General features: G+C 30.7%; 2 protein-coding genes across 3 annotated transcripts; one reads left to right on the top strand and one right to left on the bottom strand.

Annotated features, from left to right (window-relative positions):
* The first annotated feature begins 3,843 nt into the window (after window positions 1-3,843).
* On the top strand, window positions 3,844-14,196 carry LOC106762601 (PX domain-containing protein EREL1). 2 transcript variants are annotated; one of them, XM_022780854.1, is made up of 11 exons: window positions 3,844-4,323; window positions 8,925-9,035; window positions 9,508-9,606; window positions 10,485-10,571; window positions 11,147-11,255; window positions 11,375-11,578; window positions 11,795-12,183; window positions 12,415-12,579; window positions 12,668-12,910; window positions 13,348-13,566; window positions 13,701-14,196. In XM_022780854.1, exons 1-11 carry the CDS (start codon window positions 4,234-4,236, stop codon window positions 13,929-13,931), a joined length of 1,947 nt encoding a protein of 648 aa, XP_022636575.1. In that variant the 5' UTR covers window positions 3,844-4,233; the 3' UTR covers window positions 13,932-14,196. The 2 variants fall into 2 exon arrangements, with proteins under 2 accessions (XP_022636575.1, XP_014502087.1); XM_014646601.2 differs by having other exon boundaries at window positions 11,375-12,183.
* A 1,946-nt stretch (window positions 14,197-16,142) lies between these two features.
* LOC106760826 (adenine phosphoribosyltransferase 5) lies at window positions 16,143-19,759 on the bottom strand. Its single transcript, XM_014644257.2, has 7 exons — window positions 19,432-19,759; window positions 19,111-19,221; window positions 18,208-18,300; window positions 17,322-17,471; window positions 17,142-17,200; window positions 16,832-16,904; window positions 16,143-16,377 (listed from the first exon to the last, which is right to left on the bottom strand). Exons 1-6 carry the CDS (start codon window positions 19,520-19,522, stop codon window positions 16,833-16,835), a joined length of 576 nt encoding a protein of 191 aa, XP_014499743.1. The 5' UTR covers window positions 19,523-19,759; the 3' UTR covers window positions 16,143-16,377; window position 16,832.
* Between the last annotated feature and the right edge of the window lie 4,097 nt (window positions 19,760-23,856).

The following is a 23,856-nucleotide window of genomic DNA, read 5'->3' as shown; positions in this document are numbered from 1 at the left end:
TTTATTATCCAATGTCTTTTGCGTTTTCGTTTTTTGGCTCTTTCTCAGGGCCCTGTTTCGAACCAAGAACATGTCCCATCATCTTTGAATTGTGGCTCTCGTGCCTCTCTTTAACGCGTGATAAAAAATATATATAGAAAATCAAAGTAAACGCTGCGTGTTCCAAACTTGAATTCCATTGATTTGATGAATATGTGTACCTAATTGGAGGAGACATGTTCTGTGGTGGAGTTCTGAAGATTCTAATATTGAAAATCAAACTTTTGTCTTATTTCATAAAGTAAAACTATCATTATACATTTTTATATTTATTTAACATAAAATATAAAGATTAAATTATCATAAAATATAAAATTTTATATTTTTTAATGTAAAGATAATATTAGATAAATGTAAAAAATTTTAAGTGTGCTATTTTAAATTCCTGCCATTCTTTCTGTTTTATTGTTAGATCGCTTTAAATTTACGTTTATTTTTTAAAAAAGTTATTTTAATCAATTTTTCTTCTTTCACATCATTCTCTGCTCTTTTTTTTTTAATTGAAGATTTTTTTCGTAAAAGCATACAAATAACAATAAAGAGTTAAAAAAATTCGTGTCAGAAAATTAGGGATTTGATTGGTAGTTTAGTTTAACTTAGGATGTTGGAGTGAGTGACTTAAGAGTAAGGCACTACCAACAAACGTCGGTCTTCAACGTTTTGCGATGCGTGAATAATGAGAAGGACCACCCTTGAAAGGTTCCAATGATTTTAGAGATTGTATAACTATATTATTTTTTATATGATTAAATATGTTTTTAGTCTCTTAACTTTAACTGAAAATTAGAATCAGTCCATTTTCAAAATTTTGTCCTAATTTAGTCTCCCAACTTTAAAAATGTATGAATTTAGTCATTTTAACTAAATTTTGTTAGGTTTATTTGATGTTTCAAGCATGTTTCATGATAACATTTGGATTGTTTACACTATTTGACACATTTTTACTTCAATCAGAAATGCGTTAACAAAATTGTGTTAAAAAGACTAAATTCATACATTTCTAAAGTTTGAGAACTAAATTAGGCCAAAGTTTTTGAACAATGACTAATTCTAATTTTCACGAATCAAAAACATATTTAACTCTTTTTTATATTAATAGGTTTTTTTGTATAAGTTAATTTTATTTATTTATTTTAACTTTAAACGCAAATATTATGTAACACCCTACAAATTAGATTATTTATATATAAATTCATAAAAGAGTTGAATAAAACTTATATTAATACAGAATACACATAATATATATATATATATATATAAGGCTGAGTTACGATATTATTTTCACTTGAGAAAAAGAAGGTTATTTTTAAATTTGTTTTGTCTTGGTTGAAAAATTTACGTTTTAGTGAAAATAGAGCAGAGATTAAAGTCAGGATATCCATTCTATTTTTTTTGAGTGAAATTTCTCTACTTAAGTAAAAATATAAGAGCAATTAGTCTCGATTGCAAATCAAACCAATTTGCAAAGAAATTTTTAAAAATATTTCAATAATTCTATTTTTAGACAATTCAAAATGATAAATCTAAAACCATGATTTATTTAACCGTCATCTTTTGCTTATATCAATTAAACCTTGATCCATTAACTTAAAGTATGTTTATTTATACTTATATTAATTTTATAAACTATCATAGGGATAAATCCAAAACTCAAATTTTATAAGGAAACTCTATAATTAAAAGTGGGTGAAAAGAAAAAGAAAACAAAGAAGAGAATGAGGATTAGGAGGATGAGATGTGACGTTAATAATAGCTAAGGTGATGACAAACAGCAACAAAACGTACAACTGTGAGGCAACAACGAAAATAAAGAAGGTAATAACAACTAACAGCAAAGGAGAATAAAAAAGAAGAAAGAAAAGATAAAAGAAAAAAAAAAAAGGAGAAATAAGAAAATCAAATCAATATTTACTCACAAATTTTTCCAGATGATTAAAATTTGTAAATAATTATTACTTTGAATTATTGCTAATTATTACTCTCTAAGATGAATTATTGCTTTGTCAAAGCTAAACAATCCTTATCCAAGATGTTGTGGCCTCAAATCTCGAAATGTTCTTATATTGTATCTATGATCTTATGAGCAACTGAATTTGATCATGATATTTTACAAACACATATTATATATCTTGGTCAAGATATATTAGACTCATTCTAACTTAAATAAATGAGACATAGTTTTACATCATATAAATAAACTAAAACTTAATAAGTAGATAATTATTTTATCGACACATACTATAAATCTTAAATTAACATTACATTGGTTCATGATAGATAATAAACATAAATTATAATGTTTTAAATTAAGGATTAAATTATAAACCTGATAAATCATACAAGTAAAAAAAAAAAAAAAGACTACAAGGAAATATGACAAATTTATCATATAAAACGAGTTGAAAATATAAAATTAATAACAAGAAATAGTAGGGCAGATACAAACAGAAAAAACAATATGTTATCGAAAGTTCAGTATCTCTAAATATAAATTAATATCATATATTACTAGTGTAAACACAAACGCTATTACATATATATACGTATTTTTTAAATATTTATAAATTATTTAAATTTTAAAAATAGTAATTAACTATTTAAAATTAAAAAAACAAAAGATGTATATAATTACAAATGTAACAATAAAATTTGTTAGTTATTAAAATAAAAAATATTATAAATAATATTGCGTAAATAATTTTTTATTATGAGTAATTATTTAAGTTTGAAAAAGTAGTTATTATTATGATAAAAGAATAAATATTTCTTTTATAATGAATAATCATTTGAATTTAAAAGAGTAGTTACTAAAATAATAAAACTGAAAAATAGTTTTTTTGTTATAAATAATTATTTAAATTTAAAAAATACTAATTAAGAGGATAAAATTAAAAAAAAAAAACACTAAAAAATTGCATTTCTTTATATATAATTATAGATATATAGTTAGAGATTATCAGAATGAAATATAATTATAATATCTTAGACAACTACTTTCTTAAGATTGTTGAAATTATCATTTTGTTAGACTAAACTATGATTATTTATTGATATTGGTCATAATTTTATCTTAGACAACTACTTTCTTTATAAATGTCAGTCAAATTTTATTTATCAATTATTATAATTATTTTTTGGTTGATGTTTCTAAAAATGTTTTTTTACCTACGAAATTAACATTATTCTTCGTTTAAAATTAGTAAAAATGTTTAAGAAAGATAAAAGTGAAAAGAAAATTGTGTACCCCAAATAGAGAATCTTTCTGTTTTTTTTTTTATATAGATAAATATAAATGTTTTTTCAACCCTCTGTTTTTTTTTCTAAATCTTTTTATGCATTTTGATAATATTTTCTCAAATGTTTAAAAAAGAATTTAAAATGCAATTATGTGGATTAAATATTTTTGGGATATTGAGGTGTAACAAGAAAACTAATGTCATGCATACATACTTCAGGCCCAGCCCATTTAGGCTTGGTTTTCTTCTGGGTGATGATATTTGATAGAAGAAGATAGTTAGGTGCGCATGTTTATTTTATTTTATTTTTACTGTAATTTCCTGCATGGTTTATCTAATTTAAAATATATTTTAAATTTAAAGCAATTTAAAAAAAATTAAATTATATAATTTATACACCTAAAATATATTTTTAAATTTGGAGATTTAGAGATATATGACAAATTATGCAATGAAAAATATATTTTTATATTATGTATAACAGATTTAGAAATATAGTTATTGATTCTAAAATATATAATTCATGTGGTAAAACTGCAAAAAGAAAAGTTGATGTAGAGATGAAATAGGCTCTTAACTTTTGTCGCCATTTGTGTCCCAAAGCAAAAGCATTAGACTCTACCGCCAGTGTACAGAGCAGAACAATAACACGACTGAATTGTTCCTTTTCCATTGGACTAAACACGTGTACACAATTCATAAAACACACGCACTGCGCGGCTTTTCTCAGCCACGTTGCCGCATTTACTCTTAAGGTGCGCCCCCTCCGCCGTACGCACGACGGAAAGAATTCTATTTTGTCCGATCCGATCGTCCCAACCCTAGCTCTCAGTGATTCCATCACTTTCACTTTGCATCGAAATTTCGATTCCCATCGTTGAACTCGGATTATCATATTATGATCTTCAAATTGTAGAAACAGAGAGCCAATTATTGACTTTGACGACGGACGGATAAGATGCAGAGACGAAGTCCTCCCAAGCACAGACACGATGGAACTTCGCCGCTGCCTCTCGGCATGGATTGGAGTCCTGCGCCTCGAAAATGGGTCAGTTGTTTTATTCTTCTAATGTAATTTTAGTTTTATTTGAGCCATTACATGAACGAGTTTTGTTGTAATTTGTTCTAATCGATCAAGTTCCTTGTTAATACTTGTTATCATCAACTATCAATGAGTTAATCGTTGCTCCCTAGGTCTCTATTTTCTGAGATTTGATTTATGCGCTTGATCTTGAGAACTGTGTTTTGCAAGTTAGTAAGTGTAAATTTTATTCAGCCCGTAGGGTGTGCCATTTTTGTGGTTACTATGTGCCAATGGTGCTGATCAATCTCTATGTGAAGTTTGACTGACATTTTAAACTCTTTTACCTCAAGTGAAAATAATGAAGATTGAAAAAACTATATGGATTATGACAGTCCTAGACCATACTATAACTTCGCATAAAAGGGAAGGAAAATTGTCTGAAATTCATTTGGGCCATTGAAAAGTCTCATATGCTTGCATTATTTCCTTATATTCAATTTATATGCCTATTGTGGAAATTCACTAATGCTAATCAGTTGTAAGAAGAAATCTAACAGGATGCAAAGCCTACAACTCATTTTCTTTTCTTCTATGGTCTGTGGAGGAGATCTCTATTGTTTCCATAATTTTTGTAGTTTCCTTCTATGAAAAGTCCAGCCTGGTGTGTTCAATTACTTGGACGCAGTTTACATACCTATTGAGCAATTTTATTTAATGTCAATTAGTTTTAAGGAAAAATACATGTTTTTGAAGCTTATAATTAATATCTGTTGCATCTGTGGTTTGGTGGGCATGCTCTCTGCCTTTCACAGTTCCTTCCCTGTGAAATCCCACGCAAATTGCCTATGTTAAAGTGGTGCAGTTTATTGGTGTGTAAATAAAAAAAATAAAAATTAAAAGCAAGGATGTTAGTTAGTTAGTCAACCATATTTAGTATTTAGCTATTTGGTAGCTCCCTATAAACAAGGGAGGTTATTCTATTCTAGACAGCTGAATCAATTATTTCATGGTTAAAATTGATATTTTTTTCTTCTTTCTGGGGCTTTTGGAATGTTAAAACATAAAAGCCCCAACACCCAACACATTTCTTTTTAAACCCAGAGTCCAAAAATCATTAAAACTTGAACAACATAGTTGTCTTCTCAATGTATCATGCATGAATGATGTGTTATACCCAAAATCGGAAACGTCTTCTACTCTAAGCACTAAACCTTCCTTTGTCCTGAAATTAGTTGTGGAAACCACCACCTTGACAGTACATCTTCTTGTTGTTCCTCTGTTTTTCATAGATATGACTCAATTGACATTCTTTCCTATGGTTATGATGAACTTAAGTTTGATTGAGTGTTTTTAAAGTGCAACTTTGTAACTAATCTATTTTGATTTTCTCTGTTATATGCATGGTTATATGTATTATATTTATGTAAAAGTATAATCTAGCGAGCCTTTCACTATCTCAACCATAATCTTGAGTTTGACTACCTTAATGAGAATACAAGAGCAAATTATATGGAAAACACTGAAAATCCTCATTGATAACAACTGTTATTTCATGGAATATGATTTAGACAAGAGGTTGGGATGGAAGGAGAATGGGACTGAACTATTTGCAGTGGAGGAAGCTAAAGGGAGGAGGATTGAAGGTGTATGCAAGCATTTTGAAATGCATGATGAAGAACTATTGGCATCAATATTTGGAGAGCCAGAAATTTGTCAATGGAATCACAACAGAGTTTAAAGTATATGTTGTGTTGAAAGCTAAAGACTTCCTTTTTAGTGTTTTGGTTGAAGAAGTTGGCTGGACAGGACTACAAGATTTAGGGCAAGAAGTGTAATGATGATTCTGTGGTTGATGCACTTTCTAGGCTGCTACATCATCAGCTAATGCACGTGGTACTTGACACTTCATCCCCTGAACTTGTACAAACGATTGAACAGAGTTAGGTGCAAGATGCAGATTTGCATACCTTTCAATTAACTAAGAAGGGAGGTACTGAGGGACACTAATTGAGATGGTCAATTTTTGATGAAGAAAGAAAACTTAACAGTGAGCCTATCCTCAAAAGGACAAGGATGAAGCCTTTGAAAAATTCAAAAACTAGAAGCTTCTAATGGGGAACCAAAATATGACAGTGAAGCAGTTCATAACAGATTACGGTCTTGAATTTTGTTTGATATTGTTCAACAATTTCTGTAAGGAGAATAACATAGCAAGGAACTATAAAGTAACTAAGACTCCTCTACAAAATAGACGAGTTGAGAGGTTTAGTAGGAACATTCTAGATAAGGTGTGATGTATGTTGTTGAGTGTTGGAGTTCCAAAGGTAATTAATAACAATTCTCATAACGATGTTGGAAATCCCACGTCAAATAGAGATAAGACCAATTTGTAGTATATAAGTGAGTGCAAACCTCACCTTACAAGTCATTTTTTCAAGGTTAAGTTAGGCTTAAAGTCCACTTCTTAACATGGTATCAAAGCTGTAGGTTAGAATCTATCCTAACAAGGTTGTTTGTTAGGTTTATTGTTTTACCCGTTATCGGACCATACTTTAATGTCTAGTCCCACACTTGCTTCGGCATGAGGAGGGTGTGTTGTTCCACATTAACTAGAAATAAAACCATTTTACGGTATGTAAGTGGGAGCAAATCTCATCTTACAAGCCGATTTTATAAGGTTGAGTTAAGTTTAAAGTTTACTTTTTAATACATACATTCTTGCTTCCATAGGGTGATTTAGGAGAGCAAGCAACATATCAATGCTAGAAATTCCTCTTTTGGTGGAAAAGGATGATTCAAGATGTCAAGTATTTTATTGAACACTATGATACATGTGCACAATGTAAATGTGTAGATATTTACTGTCCTTGGACTTTTTCAGCCCCACCTATCGCTAGTCAGATTTGGTAGAGTATTATAATGGATTTTATAGAGGGCCTTTCCAAATTCAGTGGCATGAATACCATTTGGGTTATTATAGATTTATGAGAAAGTATGCTCATTCTGTTTTCCTTTCCATGCAACACTTCCTTAGTATTTCATGGATCAGATTTACAGAACACAAGAAAGAACCATTGTATAAGTAATTTTGTGGTGGATGCACTTGACTGAACATTTGCAGTAAGAGAATCAGTAATAGGTGTTCTTAAACATTACTTACATATTGTTGCAAATGTGATTAAGCAAAAGGAAGATTCGAGAAGGCTTTATAAGGATTTATAGATTGGACAGTGGGTGTTCTTAAAGCTTCTGCAGCAGCAAGATGCTTTGAAAACTTGCTACTAGGTACTATATGGACCTATAAGATTCTGCAAAGCTGTGCCCATTACCCTCTATTAAGCAAATATATTCTCCCATTGACTATTCAGCTATACCATGTACTACGTTTCCTAAAGGGATTCTCAACAAATGCATGAGGGATGTATAAACACTGAAATTTTTGGTGCAGTGGCGTGATTTTCCTGACAAAGAGGCTACTAGGTTTTTTCTATAAAGTTTCAACAAGTCCTTATATTTGAAATGCAAGACCCTTGAGGAGGAGGATCTTCTTTTGGGGGTGGGGTATTGATATGTAAATTGAAATAAGACAAGGATGTTAGTTGGCTATTTAGTCAGCTATTGTTAGTTTATAGCTAGCTAGTTAGTCAGCTATTGTTAGCTCATAGCTGTTTCTTAGCTACCCATAAACAAGGTGGTTTGTTGTATTCTAGACAGCTGAATCTAGATTGAATGTTAACAGAAATGCAGTACGCATATTCTTTGACCTCTCTATTCTGTCCTCTTTACCTAAAACATCCCGATTCTGTTTTTCTTATCACCTCTTTCTCTGTCTTTCTGTTTTTTTCTCTTTTTGGTTTCTTTCATATGTTCCACCTATATCATCTATATGCCTACTTTGCAATTTCACTAAATGTCAATTGGTTTTGATATGAAATCTAATAGAGTATGAAAACCTATAGCCAATTTCCATTTCATTTTGGTTTCTGGAGGGGATTTCTACTGTTTACATAGTTTCCTTCATGTATCACCTAGTTGGCAAGCATCTATGATGTTTGGAAGTCTCTCAGCGCCTACCTCAATTATTGGGATGCAGTTTGTGTACCTATTGGACAATTTCACTTAATTTCAATTAGTTTTACAACAAAGTATAACATGGCAGTTTTGTTCAAAACTATTCCATTTATAATAATGGTTCACATAGTTTACCAGCATTATTGGCAAAAATTTCTTGAAATGTTTTCACAGCATTCTTCTAAGTGGATTAGAGGTGTGCATAGAACATCAAGCTAATATTTGCTTGTTCTTCTCACAAGGACTACACACACACACACACATATATCAATTTTTTTAAAAGTCTAAAGAGGTTGATAGTTCTTTATCTCGATTTATTTGTTAGAAAGTTTTCCAAAATCTCTTCAATGTTAATTTGCTAGTACAATTATATCATTTCAAGAATGTTTTCTGGTATTGAAAGCTAATATTCCTCCCATTTCCATTTTAAGCTATTATTTGATAGCTCATATTTTCTGTGACTTTTATCTCTAGAATGGTTTTCTTTGTGCAATTAATTTTATTATATTTTTTTTTATTTGACTTCCTTCTAATTCTGGAGTCCTATTGTACAGAATGGGCAAGATACAGTATGGCCACACAATCATCGTACTGGATGGAGTTATTGTGTCACAATACCTTCTTGGTCCTTTGTTCCAAAATCAAGGAATTCAGATCCTGTAGTGGTAAAGTACATTGAGATCCAAATTTTCATTCATGGCCAGATTTAGGAGTAATTTTGTACAACTTTTCTAGTTTGGATTTGTTAAGACCACAGGTATATACTCTGTCAGAGGCAAGTGGAAATTATCATATACTTAGTTTAGAAGTTTTGTTTAAATTAGTGTTTTAAAGTTAAAGTGAGAAAATTTGCAAGCATGAGGAGAATTGTGCAGAATTTCTTTCCATCTTTTCAGATATGCAGTGAAAGAAACAAAAGAGTGTTGAAGGAGTAAATAGTAATTCAAGATTTTAACACCTAATTATAATGTTTGACTATTGTGGGAGTTTCCTTTATAATATAGTATGCATGGCAGTAGAATCAAATTTGAAAAAAAGATTAAACTATAGTGTATTTCCACATTCCGTTCATTTGTAGTTTGTGGTGTAACAATGGCTTCCTTGTGAATATTCATTTCTAACATCATTAAGGGACAGTTCTACAGGGTTCAAGTTGGTGTACAGTCACCGGAAGGGATTACAAGGCTCCATGGAGTATTAAGAAGGTTCAATGATTTTTTAAAGTTGTTTGCTGATGTAAGTTTACTCTTTTATAACTGCTTTGTTCTTTTCATGTATCTGTACTTCATTCCCGATTCTGACTACTGCGTTTTTATTTAAGCATTATTACCTATACACACATATTGATTGGTACCCATTTCTGTGTTTAATACTCCACAAAACCATTCAATTTATTATAATGTGAATGTAGTGAGGGACAAACAATATTTTTAAGAAGAAATATTTAAACCTGTTTGATTGGGGTCACTTTTATCCATTTGTGCTGCCTTCTTAATTCATAGAAGATGGATGACTCTAATTTTGTTTTCATAAACAATGGAGCTCTTTTACGTAAATTTGAAACATCCTTTATCAAATCTGCAAATATTGGAGTGCAAATCGGAAGGTTAATGAGTATCATGATCCTATAAGTATTTTTTATCCCAATAAAAAAGAGTACAAGGTGTAGTATATGGGCGATTCAAACAAGAAATTTTGCCATAATAAAACATGTCAGATTTCCAAAATTGAAACTTTACAAGATCAAACGAAATTGAACATTTACATTTCACGTGAAAACACAGTCGTGGATGGAAAGTTTTGAAAATAGAATGCCTTGCTATTAATGGACAACAATGGTGGTCCCACAAAAACATGAGATAAGCCAACCCTTTTTTGCACCAATAGTAGATACAGATATAAGTTCTTTTCAAGAAACTGGGAACTCTCTTAACATTGCGAACAATTTCGGTTTAGATGAGAATAGAATCAGTGGGTTGCAATTTATAAATGTTTTAAGAAATATATTTGCCTGTGTTTGGTCTTGTTTGTGTATGATAGATAAATATTTTTCAGGTCTGTACTTTTTTAGGTTACACTGATTTCTAGACTTTTGTCCTATGCTGTCTTTGTAGCTTAAAAAGGAGTTTCCCAGGAAAAATATCCCTCCAGCTCCGCCCAAGGGACTCTTGCGTTTGAAAAGCCGAGCTTTGTTAGAAGAGGTTGGGAATCTTTTCTCTATCTACTTAATTGTTATCTTTTATCTTTGACCTAACAACAAGAAAAAATGTCATTTTTGTCCGTGACTGCAACTACTTAAGTTTTCAGCACAATTTTCAGTTCAAACTTCTTAAGTTTGAGTTCTAGATAAATATTGAAGAACTTTTGGAGAGCCAATTTATATCTGAACAGTTTGGAAGGTGGTTGAACAATTATTTTAATTGGATAAAGGTAGTCATAGCAATTTTGGGGCATAAAAAATGTGGATGAAAATTGCCTCCATATCGTCTTTATTTATTTGGATGTAAAGAGTTTATAGATTAGTATAAATTTTCTTGAAATACTTGTAGCAGGTTTTTTTATATTAACTACTGAATCTTAAACAAGGTTTTGTATATGTTCGAATAGCTGTTATCTATACTAATTTAGACAACTGGGCAGTTTGCTCCATGTAATTTTAAAACCTCCAATTACAAATTTTATACCACGATTAGATTGAGCTACTTCTGCAGTATGGAAAATTGTGAATGCAAGACTTGAATCAGTGACTGTAAATTAATACATACATTTGCTACAGAGAAGGTGCTCTTTGGAAGAGTGGATCACGAAACTATTGTCTGACATTGATGTATCAAGATGCGCTGCAGTGGCATCATTTCTCGAACTAGAAGCAGCTGCTAGATTTTGTATGTGATTGTTTTTGCAGATTTGATGTAGTTGTCTCATTCATGTTAGTATGGTCTATTTTACAGATTGAAACTTTCCTAAATTTTGATACTTTAAACCTCATTTAATTACTTCTCAGCATTCCAAGATGCAAGCCAGCAAAATTCTGAAGCAGATCCTGATTCCAATAACACAGTTTATTCTGTGCAATCACCTCTCCAGTCAAGCTTATCGTTACTTGCTGGCAGTTCATCAGTTGCCTCTGATTATGGTAGTGATACCGCATATGAGCCATCTGACCTAGGAACACCAAGAGTTGGACGGGATGATAATTCTGATGTTGGTACGGATGATCTAATATTAGATGAAGATATGACAAATCCAATAGAAAAGCTTGTGAAATATGGCATATCAAATATTGACGAAGGTTTATTTATGGGTCAGACTATTCTAGAGCAATTGGAAGGCTTACCTAGGCATAAAGCAAATGCCAGACATGTGAACTATGTTATACAGAAGGACAAAAATAATGGAAATTTATACGATTCTTCACTTTTAGGTAATAATACCATGGAGCTTTTCTCTGAGCCTGGGCATGCCAAGGTTGTTGGTCATGTGCGTAAGCTTTCAAATGAGAGTTTTGGAAGTGAAGGAAGCTCATTGCGTGGTAGTGACATCTCTAATTTTGGGATTCCAAATTCCTCTGGTGAGGGCTCTCATGACCTTCCTGGATCAGCTTCGGTTTCAAGAGACACGGATATTATGGGCCACACAAAGTTGAAATCTACTGGTGATACTCAATTAGTTTTTCCACTAGATCAACGCAATAAATTGAACAGGATTCTTTCAACCATGCAACGAAGGCTAGGCACGGCAAAAACTGATATGGAGGACCTTATAGTTAGATTAAATCAAGAAATAACTGCAAAGGATTTTCTTGCAACTAAGGTATTCAATTTGGCATGCATTTCCTTGTAAATTATTTTATATATGTATATATGTGTGTGTGTGTGTGTATATGTATATATGTATGCATATCTTTTTTAGTTTAATATTATCTGAGATTAATGAGAGACAAGTCAAGTTGAAGATAAATATATCTACAAATCATGGATATATAAGGATTTTATGATTCTGTGGGAAGCATAGAAGCTGAATCTTCACATTGGATTTGTTCAGGTCAAGGATTTGGAAGTAGAACTTGAAACTACCAAACAGAAAAACAAGGAGAACTTACAACAGGCTATTCTAATTGAGAGAGAAAGGTTTACCCAAATGCAGTGGGATATGGAGGAACTTAGACGAAAATCAATGGAAATGGAGATGAATCTAAAGTCAGAATCGGTAGGAAGTTTTTGCATTTAATTTACATATATTAAACTTATTTGTACACCTCGTTGATTTCAACAATGGCTCATGACATAATATCCAGGGGGGGAATCCTTACCAGAATTCGACAAAGGAATCAATTGTTCTGCAGAATGATGTACTGTTACAGAATTTAGAAACTACTAAAGAGCATCTAGAAGTTTTGTCAAAACAGTATGGAGAGCTAGAAGCAAAATCCAAGGCAGATCTTAAAGTTCTGGTTAAAGAGGTCAAATCTCTTCGTAATTCCCAAACAAAGTTAAAGAAAGAGCTTAGTGAGTCGATAAAAGAAAACAGTGAAACTGAGGTAGGTTACAAGTCTGCACATATCATATTCTGCAGGAGGTTTTTACTCAAGAGTTGATGCTTTTCCTCGGGAAAATAACTTTGTCAATTTACTTGTCTTTGAATTAGTATGTCTCTGACTTTGAATATATGTATATACTCTGTTTTTCTATTTGGGAAGGGAAGGGGAGGGGGTGTGAAAAACATATTCTTCATTTGACTGTTCTTGCCTTTTTAGGTATTGCACTAGAGACTCCTTTCTTATGTATTTATTATGCTATGCATTTATTTGTTATCATTTACTTCTCCATGATGTTCTGTAATGCCGGTGTCTCTTCAGTGGGAATTTAAATTAATGCAACGAGCAGATCATAATATTCCTTGTTTGATATATGGACTTCATATCCCTAATGTATGACATATATGATGACGCTATGCCTTAAATTCTTGTGTATTTAGAAACTACTACTTCACGAAAGAGAGAGGAGGGAACGGGCAGAAGCTGCGCGGAGAAAACTGCTGGAGAAATGCAGGTTTCTTTTCAACCAGCTTCAGGAGTGCAATGTCAGTCTTCCTTATGAATGTGAAGATAGAACAGTCATGAATTCATCATCATTGAGTGATGCTTTTAATCAATTAACGACATCCGATGACCAAATGGACATCCTATTATCAGAGGTAACTCATACATTTCTCTCTACGTTCTTGCCAGTTAGAGTTGAATTGCTTGTGACTACTTTTAATGCAACGCACTTATAAACAGTTATTTCCAGCAAACTCTCCAATTACTGAAGTTGTTTAAATTTGACCAGGTAGAAAACTTAGATAAGGAATATGGAAGTGCGGTTTCCAGTGTAGATAAAGCCAATGGCACCAAAGATGGTGTAATCTGTGATGATGAAGTGGGTAAGATCATAACAGACTTGTTCATGGATAATGTTAGACTGAGAAAACAGACAAACCGTGTCGCAAGGCATGCTCTGAAATTGGACATGACAGGAACAGATGATACCCCTTCAATGGAAACTATAGAAAGTATTTAAAAATACATGTGAAGTGCTAATGTATATCGCTGTTCGGCTTTTGACCAAGAGCCCACTGTTTCTTATCCCGGTGGATCAGCATTTGCCGTTCCTAATAGGTGACTTAATATATATACTCAGTGCAGTAGCTCTCCCTTATGTATTTCAACTTGTACGAGTTTATCTTCACACGTCAATACGAGCCTTGCACCACATTTTTTTGTGAACTTAAAATAATGAAAAGCTGGAACTCATCAAAGATAAAGTTATTTTTCTTGTCTTTTTATTTTTCCTCTCTATTTCTTTTAATAAAAAACACATTTATTACTGTGATCATGTCATGGAGAAGCTATGTCAGCGTTACTATGACTAGGTTTATTATTGTCTGTGCTGAGGGGGTGAAAGAAAAAAAAAATAAAAATTGGTTAGTTCGGTTTTTGAAATACTTATGTAAATCGTGATATAGAATCAATGAAAAGATCTAAGTTTGGTCGAAGGAACAATAGTATAATAATATTCTATAATGTTAACAAATCCATGGAATCTCTTTTCTCACCTAAAAGCGTGAAAATATTATCAAAAGTATGCGTCAACTTTAATTGTATCCATATGGATTTGTTGAATAAGCCATTTATTTACTCTTTTATTTCTTTGCAGTCCGTTTAATTTTGACTTTGTATTCAAAGAGGCCTAAACACTCAATTAATTTTGAGGCTTAAATTGTATAACTGATAGATGAATAAGGTATGAATGATGTATTTTAGTTCGCCCATATCTATTCTACTGTGTTATTGAAAATTCACCGAAAGCTATGAAACTAAATATTTGAATGAAGACATTGTATCAATTTGATATGGTACATCAAAATTCAAATTGGGATTAATTGATATTCAAATAATGTTATATTTTAGTTTTTATTAAAGTATATTGAATTTGATATAGTATGTCAATATTAAAAATATTCATTTTTGTGTATAAAAAAAGAGATTTATTTTAAAAAATTGGTTTTTTTTTACGGTAAACAAAATACTCACTTTAAAAAAGAGCATTTTCGTTTACTAAAAACACTCAAATTTATTATTATTATTATTATTATATATATAAGTAAAGTTAAAAGTTTGGCTTATTAATTTGAAAGTAACAGTAAAATTAACAAGTGTAGAGCATACAAAAAAGTTACAAGTGAAAAGAAATGATATATATGTTTTTAGTTTCTAAATCTAAAATTAAAATTAGTTTAAGTGCTAAATTTTGATATAGTTTATTCTTTAAATTTTAAAAATAAATAGATAAGTTTTTATAATAAAAAAATATATAAAATCTTGTTGATGTGTTAATAAATATTTTTGAGTTTTTTACGCATGTTTCAATTTAAATATCGATTTAAAATAAAGTTGACGTCATTAAATTTTAAAAGATTATTCTTATTTATTTTTAAAATTTTAATACTAAAATGTCTTAAATTTTGAGATTTATGAATTTTAATTTCACGTTCAAATTTAAAAATTAAAAATATATTTAATCATAAAATAATTAATGAAAAAAAAATTAAAAATATATATTCTACAGAAATTAAAATTTTGAAAATATAAATTAAATAAACTTTTAAATTTATAAAAAAAAATTCGAAGCGAAGTTAAAAATCGTAAAATTCATGCATCTTTATTTTGATCATTCGAAGAATTCTCACAATTAGGTTTTCTTTTGCTGATTTTTTTATAAACTTACAAAATAAGGTATCTGATTACATCTTTTTATTTACATGGAGAAACTTATATGATTAAAACTTTAGTTTTACAAAATGTGAAAACGCATTACAAAACAAATAGGTTGTTGGGAAAAACCTAATGTGAATGTGTGATACGTTTTTCAAAATCACGTTAATCGTTAATAATGTGTATAATAAGGATCTAAGCTGCACATCTGGAAAACCAAAAAGAAAAAAGAAAAACTTGGCTCACGGATTTGGAAAAAAAAGAATGACTTTTATGTTTAAAACTTTGCACGATTTATTAGTTTTGTTGGATAAATTATACTAAATATGTTTTGGTCGGGCCAAAATTAATTGATTTCATTACTTTAATAACATGTATTGATCGTATTTTCTAAGTAAATAACCGAAGCACTTCATTGATAAAATACAACTAAAATAATTAAGCGAATGAGCTCCAAGTATAAAAGAGGATTTTTGAAACAAATTGTAATATAATATTTTCATTTGTAGAAATGAAATAAAGCAATTTGATTGTGATGGAATAATGAAAAGATAATCGAAGAAATGCAAGAAGAATCCAACCCTTCTTTAATAATGATTGTTCAAAAGTGTTGGCCATGATGGCTAACATGTACAAAGAAGATAAAGACATGAATTTCCAGAATGATATTTCGCCATTTTCCAGAGTTCATGAGCCGAAAACTTATCACATTATGGTCTCTCTCACCAAGCTTCCTTTTACTAACATCACATCTGCATCAACATGCTCTTGTAAGGATAGGATAATATCACAAAAAGCAAAAACCAGTGTTAGATTTGTATAATATATAAGTCTTTTCCATATTGCGGCACCCATATTGGCCCCCTCTGCAAATCAAGGGTCAAAACCAAACCCTAGGCAACTCTCTTTTTTGTTTTAGGTTTATAGGTATATGTCAAAAACATACAACAGTTAATGTACTTTTAACACTGTTCTCTCTTTGATTTAATAAACTTACAGCTTGTTATGCTCATTTACGGTTTAACCCTAAAAGTGCAGCCTCATTTTAGAGGGCACACTAGCCATAACTTTATGAGATTGCCATAAAAGGTAGCACCAAGGGTCAAAAGTCGCTAAAAAGACCTAAAGCTGTTTGAAACATGTTTACATTGTGAGACAGCATGAAGCAAAACAAATAGAGTTATGAATTAGTGGTTGGTAGCGTACCTTAATAACATTTATCTGCTTTACGCGGCTCAACAAGAACATAAAGTGGCTTTCCAATGAGCCTGCACTGCCCCTGAGAGAGAAAAATTTAACTTAATTTGCATAGTTTCAGCAGAATATAATTTTTCAAAAACAAAATGATGTTTAACATCTGATAGAGGATTCCTTTTTGGTGTTTGGCATTTTATGCAGAAGTTGAAAATGTTGTTGTTAACCATGCACTGAGAGATGTTGTACTAAACTGGTGACTCGTGGTGGTGAGCTTGAACAGCATAGAAATTTCCGAGAAAGGTAAATAATTAATGGTTACCTTGACATCAGGCACACCAATGACACAAGCACATTCCACTACTTGAGCACCAACACGTTCTACAAAACAAGTTGAAAGAAGGGACCACATCCATTGAACCATCACAAGTGAAATAAAGAAGAAAATAATATAGACAAAAAGTGAGGCCCTTCCCCACCCCAAAAAGAGCCTGCAAATCACCTAGAAGTTTTACTCCTGCTGACAGAGTTCCACCTGTGGCCACCAAGTCATCAATTACTATGGCCCTTTCACCCGGCTGGACAGCACCAACATGCAACTCCAAACAATCTGTCCCATATTCTAGAGCATATTTTTCTGAAATCACTTCACCTATACACAAAACAATCTCAAGCTTAATTTACACTAATCCCTCATTCACATTAATTTCAGATTTCATTCCATCTAACACCCATTTCGGCTATTTAAAACATGTTCAAACCTCATCAATGATATCTTTGACTCCATTCACATCATCAATTTAATTAGTTTTAGAGGAACCAACTTCAAATTGTTGCAACAATGAAAACATTACAAGCCTTGACGTCGTCTTTCACTACTCTAATTCAGTACTACAGTGGTGTGGTATCAGCTATTATTTAAACACACCATTACAATGGTTACTGATCCCAAAGGACTTTCATCTAATGCACGTGCTTCAGTATTCAGTACATGAAAGTAAGCTGAAAATAACCTATATCAGTTTTGTACAAGGCGCCTCAACAAGAATTTGTTGTAAAATTTACTGCATGGAATACAGTTGGATTTGTTTTAGGCCTCCGTTGGTAAATAGGTTTAAAATAAAATGAATGGCAATGCTGAAAAAAACACATCTATTCCCAACTCAAGCAGAAATATTGATCAGTACGGTTGAAACTCAGAAATATTGATCAGGCAATGTAACTCCCACTACTAACACAAACTCAGAAAGTGGTCTCAATATTCTGTTGTTTTGGTGTCACAGTTTGGTACTTTCAAGTCTCAGATTTGACCAAGTTTGTCAAGTTTCAACTTTGACCCAAGTCTGGACACAATCTCTTATTGAAGATTGGAAAAAACACAAATATACCTGGCAGCTTCCGTGGTTTGCGTAAGGGGACAAACTTTGCACCAATGCCCAACGCAATTGAAGGACCAAACATGAATCCCCTTGCCTCAATTCCTACATGTAAGTCAAATGCATTAATAATCAACAAAAGGAAACAACAGCAGCAATTACCATTAAATCTGCAAAGCCCCTTCATTCGTTGATGGGTCATTGTTAAAAATGACAACCATGCTTGGATTTTTTTTTAGCGAACAGGCTATCATTACAAGACATGTATGTGGCCTAAATTGATGTTGTCATTGTTTTCTCAGTCAAAAATCAGAATCAGAAGACTTCCAAGTTCGAAAATACTTTGAATGTAACACATGGTGCCAACCCACGACCTAACTCTCAAGTCCACGGCAAAAAGTTATATATATTTTATCCCCGTGAAAATCAAAAACACCAATAAAATAAAATAAAAGTAACAGTAAACGCGAATAGAAAAGGGGAAACTGAATGCGAAGCATTTTTATAATAAAATAGGTAAAAAAAAAAATGCCGCAAAGGAAATTGTGTAACAAAAAATGAAAAAGGGAAGTAAAACTTACTCCAAAGAACACCCAGAAATAAACCCCATAGTATAAAATATTTATGAAATGGAAAAACAAAAGAATTAACAGAGAGAAATAAGGAAGCAGAACCAGCAGGGGTCCCATTCTGCAAATGAAAGGAGAAACCTTGGTGCTAAAACTACCATCCCAAAAAAATTTAACTTCACATTCTGAAACTTTAATTTTTATTTTTTTTTTGAAAAAAGAAAAAAGTTTCTTTCTGCTCTGGAAGCAACAATAGGATACAGAAAAAAAAGAAATGTTTTTTTCTTTTTTAAAATAGTAGCGGACAGAGTGGAAGAGAAGGTGATGGAAGAGTACAGTACGGTACCGGCAACAACGGAAATGTGCATGTCTCTGTAACGATCGACAAAAATGTCGACCGTGTCTTTAAACGCCTTGTGATCCAACAACAATGTCGTTATGTCCTGGAACATTATTCCTGCGAATTTCACCACCCCCCATTAGTTTAATCCAGCAAAATACACTCTTTAAAAATAAACAAAACTAAATGAATGGTTGCAGATCTGTTGGGTAAAAGTTCGAAGTGCAGCAACAAAAGAAGAAAAAGGTTTCCAATAAAAAATAAAAACAGGAGAGAGCGAATGAAAATAGTTGGAAAATTGAGAGAGAGAGAGAAAGAAAGAGGGACCATGCTTGGGGAAGTGAGGAACGACTCTGATGGCTTGAGAAATGGCTTGAAGTCTGGGGTCTCCCTTGAGGCCATTCTCTTCTGCAAACATTTTTGTGTTGTTGTTTTGTTCTCCGTTGGTTGTCTGGGTTTGGTTTTGAATAAAGTGAGAGTGTTGTGTTGTGTGTGATGTGTAGAGAGATTTAAAAAGGTGATTTGCTTTGGGGCTTTTTGTGTGTTCCCTCCGAAACTGTTACTGCTTATTCTGCTCTGCTGCTATTACTTTTTTGTTGCTATGGAAGAAGAACCAAAGCTTATATAAACTTCACAAAGTGTGGGCATTTTGTTTCAAGCTAATTTATTTATATATATATATACAGCGTCACTCCCAAAACCCACCACATTCTGACTCAACTCATTATCCTCACGCGATTTTCCAGTCCCTACTCACACGCTCTTCCTTTTTTTACACTTTTCTTTCTTTCAAATCTATCATCAATTTTCTACCTAAATTCAGAAATCTATAACAATTTACATTCACAAAAATAATATATCAAAACTCTTTGTATAATTACTTTCATCACAAGTTACTTAATTTCACTCTTCTCTATTAAATAACTTATTGATTGCAATTAATACTTTTGTGCAGTTTCAAAGTGGCCAATTGTTTTAACTTTAGTGAATAGTCTTCAATTTCATTTATGAGTTATTAAATATTTTTATTAAAGATTGCTCGTGTTCATTTAATTAACTTGAATGGACTTGTAGAATTTAATTGAAGACCATAAAAAAGTAACATTTTTTTCCTTTTGTGTTGATTGTTTTACTTTAATAGTTATCTCAAACTTTAGTCTTACATATGTAATTCCATTAATAATCCCATAAAAAAAATTGATTGTACAATATCATTATACTAAAATCAAACAAGCTTTTTCAAAATATTTTTATAGCAAATTAAAGAACTTCTACATTAATAATATGTAATTTAATTTATTTTTAATTATTAATTTAAAACAATTAATTACTCATTTTTTCATTCGAATAACTTTTCAGACTCATCTCTTTTAAAATAAATATTTTTCACCTAGATTTAATTTTTTATATTATGATATTTTTCGCATACATTTAACCTTTTATATTAAGTTAAAAAATCATTCTTCACCTTTGCTCTTATTTTAATAGTTTTTATTTTAGTCTATCTTTTTCACTTTTGAGTCTTCTATAGATAATCGATGATATATGTAAAAGAATTTTGAGGCTAAATATTCATTTCAAACTGTCTAATAAATGTGCATATGCAATAAATAAAAATATTAAAAAAAATAAAAATATTTAAATATGAGATATAAAAAAATATTTAAGTAACTACATCATTCGAAAAAAAATATATTAGAAATGTAAATAAATGTGATGACAAGCTAAATAATTAGAAAAAAAATAATAAATAGAACGTGTATATTATATATAAAGTACCGATAACTCTTGATTTTACGTGTTTTTTATATATTTTTTTATAAACAAATTAACTTTTTCATAAATTTTTACTTTTTTTGTCAAGGAAATGTGAAGCATTTTGGTAGAGGAAAACAAACTAAAGCATGATTAAATAAGAAAATAATATATTTAGATAAATATCCACTTAAAGGACATTATAATCACACACAATGTTGTAAACATGAATAAAAGACTCACCAGTAGGGTTATATTGTTATAGACTACCCCTAAACGATAAAAATATCATCATTGGTAACTAAGCTAACTTGTTGGGTGAGTTGGCTACTCCTTGAGCAAAAATAACAACCCAAACCTGCAACATTCGAGTTGCTAGGCAAAAATATAACTTGCCCAATGGGTTATGAGTTAGAGAATATCATTTTTAGGCTTCGTTGGTCGAGAATGGAGTCATAGGACAAGTCTGTTAGTCCTAGGACAGGAAAGTGAGTATTTAATTATGTTTTGACAAAGGTTTTTGGGGATTCCTCATTTTTACACGAATAGAGTCACATAAGGTGTTTGGGAGAGACTATTGAAGGTTGTTTGGAGTGTTGGGAATCTCTCTCTCTCCTCCTTGGATTTCCTGCTTCATTTATAGTGGACTTCTCCCTTATGGAGTTGAAGAGGAAGATGGACTACAATTTTGCAAGTGTTGATGCAAATGAAAAGCGCAATTGGAGCATGAAGCAGCGGTAAACAACCTTGAGAAAGGGCTTGCATATTTTCTTTTGTTATCATTTCTTTCCCATCTCTTTAAATTTTGTAGAACCTTAAGTTCTTCTTCATGAAGGACTATTCTTACCTGTTGAAATTAGTTGTAAAACATGAAACTCTTGTGTAATCTTGTGTTGTTAATAATATGTGTTTTTCCAATTCATGCTAGTATTCATTTTCCATGATGCTTGATGCTTAATGTGGAATGGTTTCATGCTTGATTTGTGGTTTTTGAGGTATTGAGAAATACAACTTGAACTTATACATGAAATTGAACACTTAACGGATGTTTGTATTTAGGAATAGAACTTGGTTCATTAGTAATCTTATACTTAAGAAACTAATGCATGATTTCACTTGTTGGGGATTCAATTGATTGAAACTTGATAAGTGATCATAGACTCAAAGTCCTTAGGGATATGATTGTAGTATAACTGTGAGTTGATTTTAACATGAATGTGAAATTAGAATGTTTATCAATGCATGAGAATGAAGTAGATGAACTTTAGTCTTAACAAATTGTAAATAATCTGTTACATTTTATTGCATACTAACTATTTGATGAAAATACCAAAAAGAATTTTTTATATTCTTGTGAACTTTGTAGTCTAATTGAGTTATTGAGTGTAAAAGTTGTTGAATGTTGCACAAGTCTCTTGGAAAAGAATGATATTTATCATTTGTTACGCTGTGACCGATGCATTTACCGTTGGTTTTGCAACTAACAGTTACTTGACTATGAGTGTTCTAATAATTTAAACCGTAGGGATGAGTATTATGACGAGTATGGGGACGAAGATGGAGGATTTGTACATCTCTATCTCCATCTTCGTAACTAATTGAAAAGTTATGTATTACCCATACTCATATTCATTAAATGTGGGGATTCTATGTAAAACTGGGAACAAGTTCAGGCAATACCCACAAGAATGTTTATTTAGCATTCCTAAATCATATTGTTTATTAGTTTCTCAATCGTTATATTTGAGCCTAGATACATGTCTGGTCGGAACGAGCGCGTATCTTTGGATTTATGCTCACATTTCCACGATCAACCACTTGAGTATTCTCAGTTTAGATCATTTGGATGAAAAATCATGACTTTAACCATTAAATACAAAGTACAAGTATAATTAAAATTTTTTTGAACACAATATAAAAATGAATATTCATAAATATAATAATTTGGTATTTTAAATTAAAAGTAGTGTCGTATATTTGACTCAAATATAGATTATATTATATTTCTCCAATGTTAATTTTTATGAATTTCACTATAATGATTTTTTTTTTTAAAATATAAAAGATATGTGAAGAGTTTATTATTTTATTTTATTTATTTATTTTACATATAGAAAATCATTAATATTTATAATATCCTAATTTAGTTTTTTAAATTTAAATACTAAATAAATCTTTTTATCTTTATATAAAAATAATTTTTAAGGAAATTATTTTTAAAAAATAATTTAAATAAAAATGTATCAATTGAATATATTTAAACTTTTACTTTAGTTTCAGTATATATTTATTTAAATTTCAAAATTTAAATTTAATTATCTTCATTTGATATTTGATTTCATTTTATTTTTTGTTAATTTTTTTCTTTTTTTTTGAGATCATATATATTTATCTCGCTTGTTATTTTTCTTTCTATTTCAGTTGTATTTATCGAGAGTTTAATTGTAATAACATTCACTTTTATTAGATGTAAAATATAATATAATTAATTATATTATTATTATAAAGTAAAACAATTATTTTTATAATTATAATATTATTAAGTAATTGAGTGGTATAAATCTGCATAGGCTTTTCTTTCCAAATCACTACTGGTACTTTTATTTGACAACAAATTAGTTGATTAATATAACGAGGAGTTTGAGTTTGAGTGAAATCTACATACTATAATTTTGTGTATAAAATTCATAGTTATAAAGGACAATAACTAGAAATTCTCTTCACAATTATATTATATACATACATACTAAAAAGGAATTAGTAGTACTATTGGTAAGAATTTTTTGAAAGCGATATCTTGAAGCTGAAGTTTCTTTTATTTTTATTTTTGAAAAAAGTTGTGGGAAAATAGGTGTCGGGCAATACGACACTCACCCAAATGCGTACATTTGAATCCACCTACGTACTTTTCTCACAGTACATACCATTATACCATCAAATGGATTACAAATACAATACTTTTATCATTTTTCTTAATGAAATTATTACTAAATGAAA

Source organism: Vigna radiata, chromosome 5, assembly GCF_000741045.1.
Source record: "Vigna radiata var. radiata cultivar VC1973A chromosome 5, Vradiata_ver6, whole genome shotgun sequence".
Taxonomy (NCBI): Eukaryota; Viridiplantae; Streptophyta; class Magnoliopsida; order Fabales; family Fabaceae; genus Vigna; species Vigna radiata.
The sequence above is the reverse complement of the archived record's forward strand: the minus strand, read 5'-3'. Positions and strand labels throughout refer to the sequence as shown.

Bases quoted from the DNA above. Each gene is read 5' to 3' on its own strand.
- LOC106762601 (XM_014646601.2), top strand. From the start codon at position 4,234: ATGCAGAGACGAAGTCCTCCCAAGCACAGACACGATGGAACTTCGCCG. The intron at 9,036-9,507 runs GTAAAGTACATT...ATTAAGGGACAG, and splicing joins GGAATTCAGATCCTGTAGTG to TTCTACAGGGTTCAAGTTGG. The intron at 12,580-12,667 runs GTAGGAAGTTTT...CATAATATCCAG, and splicing joins TGAATCTAAAGTCAGAATCG to GGGGGGAATCCTTACCAGAA.
- LOC106760826 (XM_014644257.2), bottom strand. From the start codon at position 19,522: ATGTTTGCAGAAGAGAATGGCCTCAAGGGAGACCCCAGACTTCAAGCC. The intron at 19,222-19,431 runs GTCCCTCTTTCT...TGAAATTCGCAG, and splicing joins TCCTCACTTCCCCAAGCATG to GAATAATGTTCCAGGACATA. The intron at 17,201-17,321 runs GTGATTTGCAGG...CTTGTTTTGTAG, and splicing joins AGCAGGAGTAAAACTTCTAG to AACGTGTTGGTGCTCAAGTA.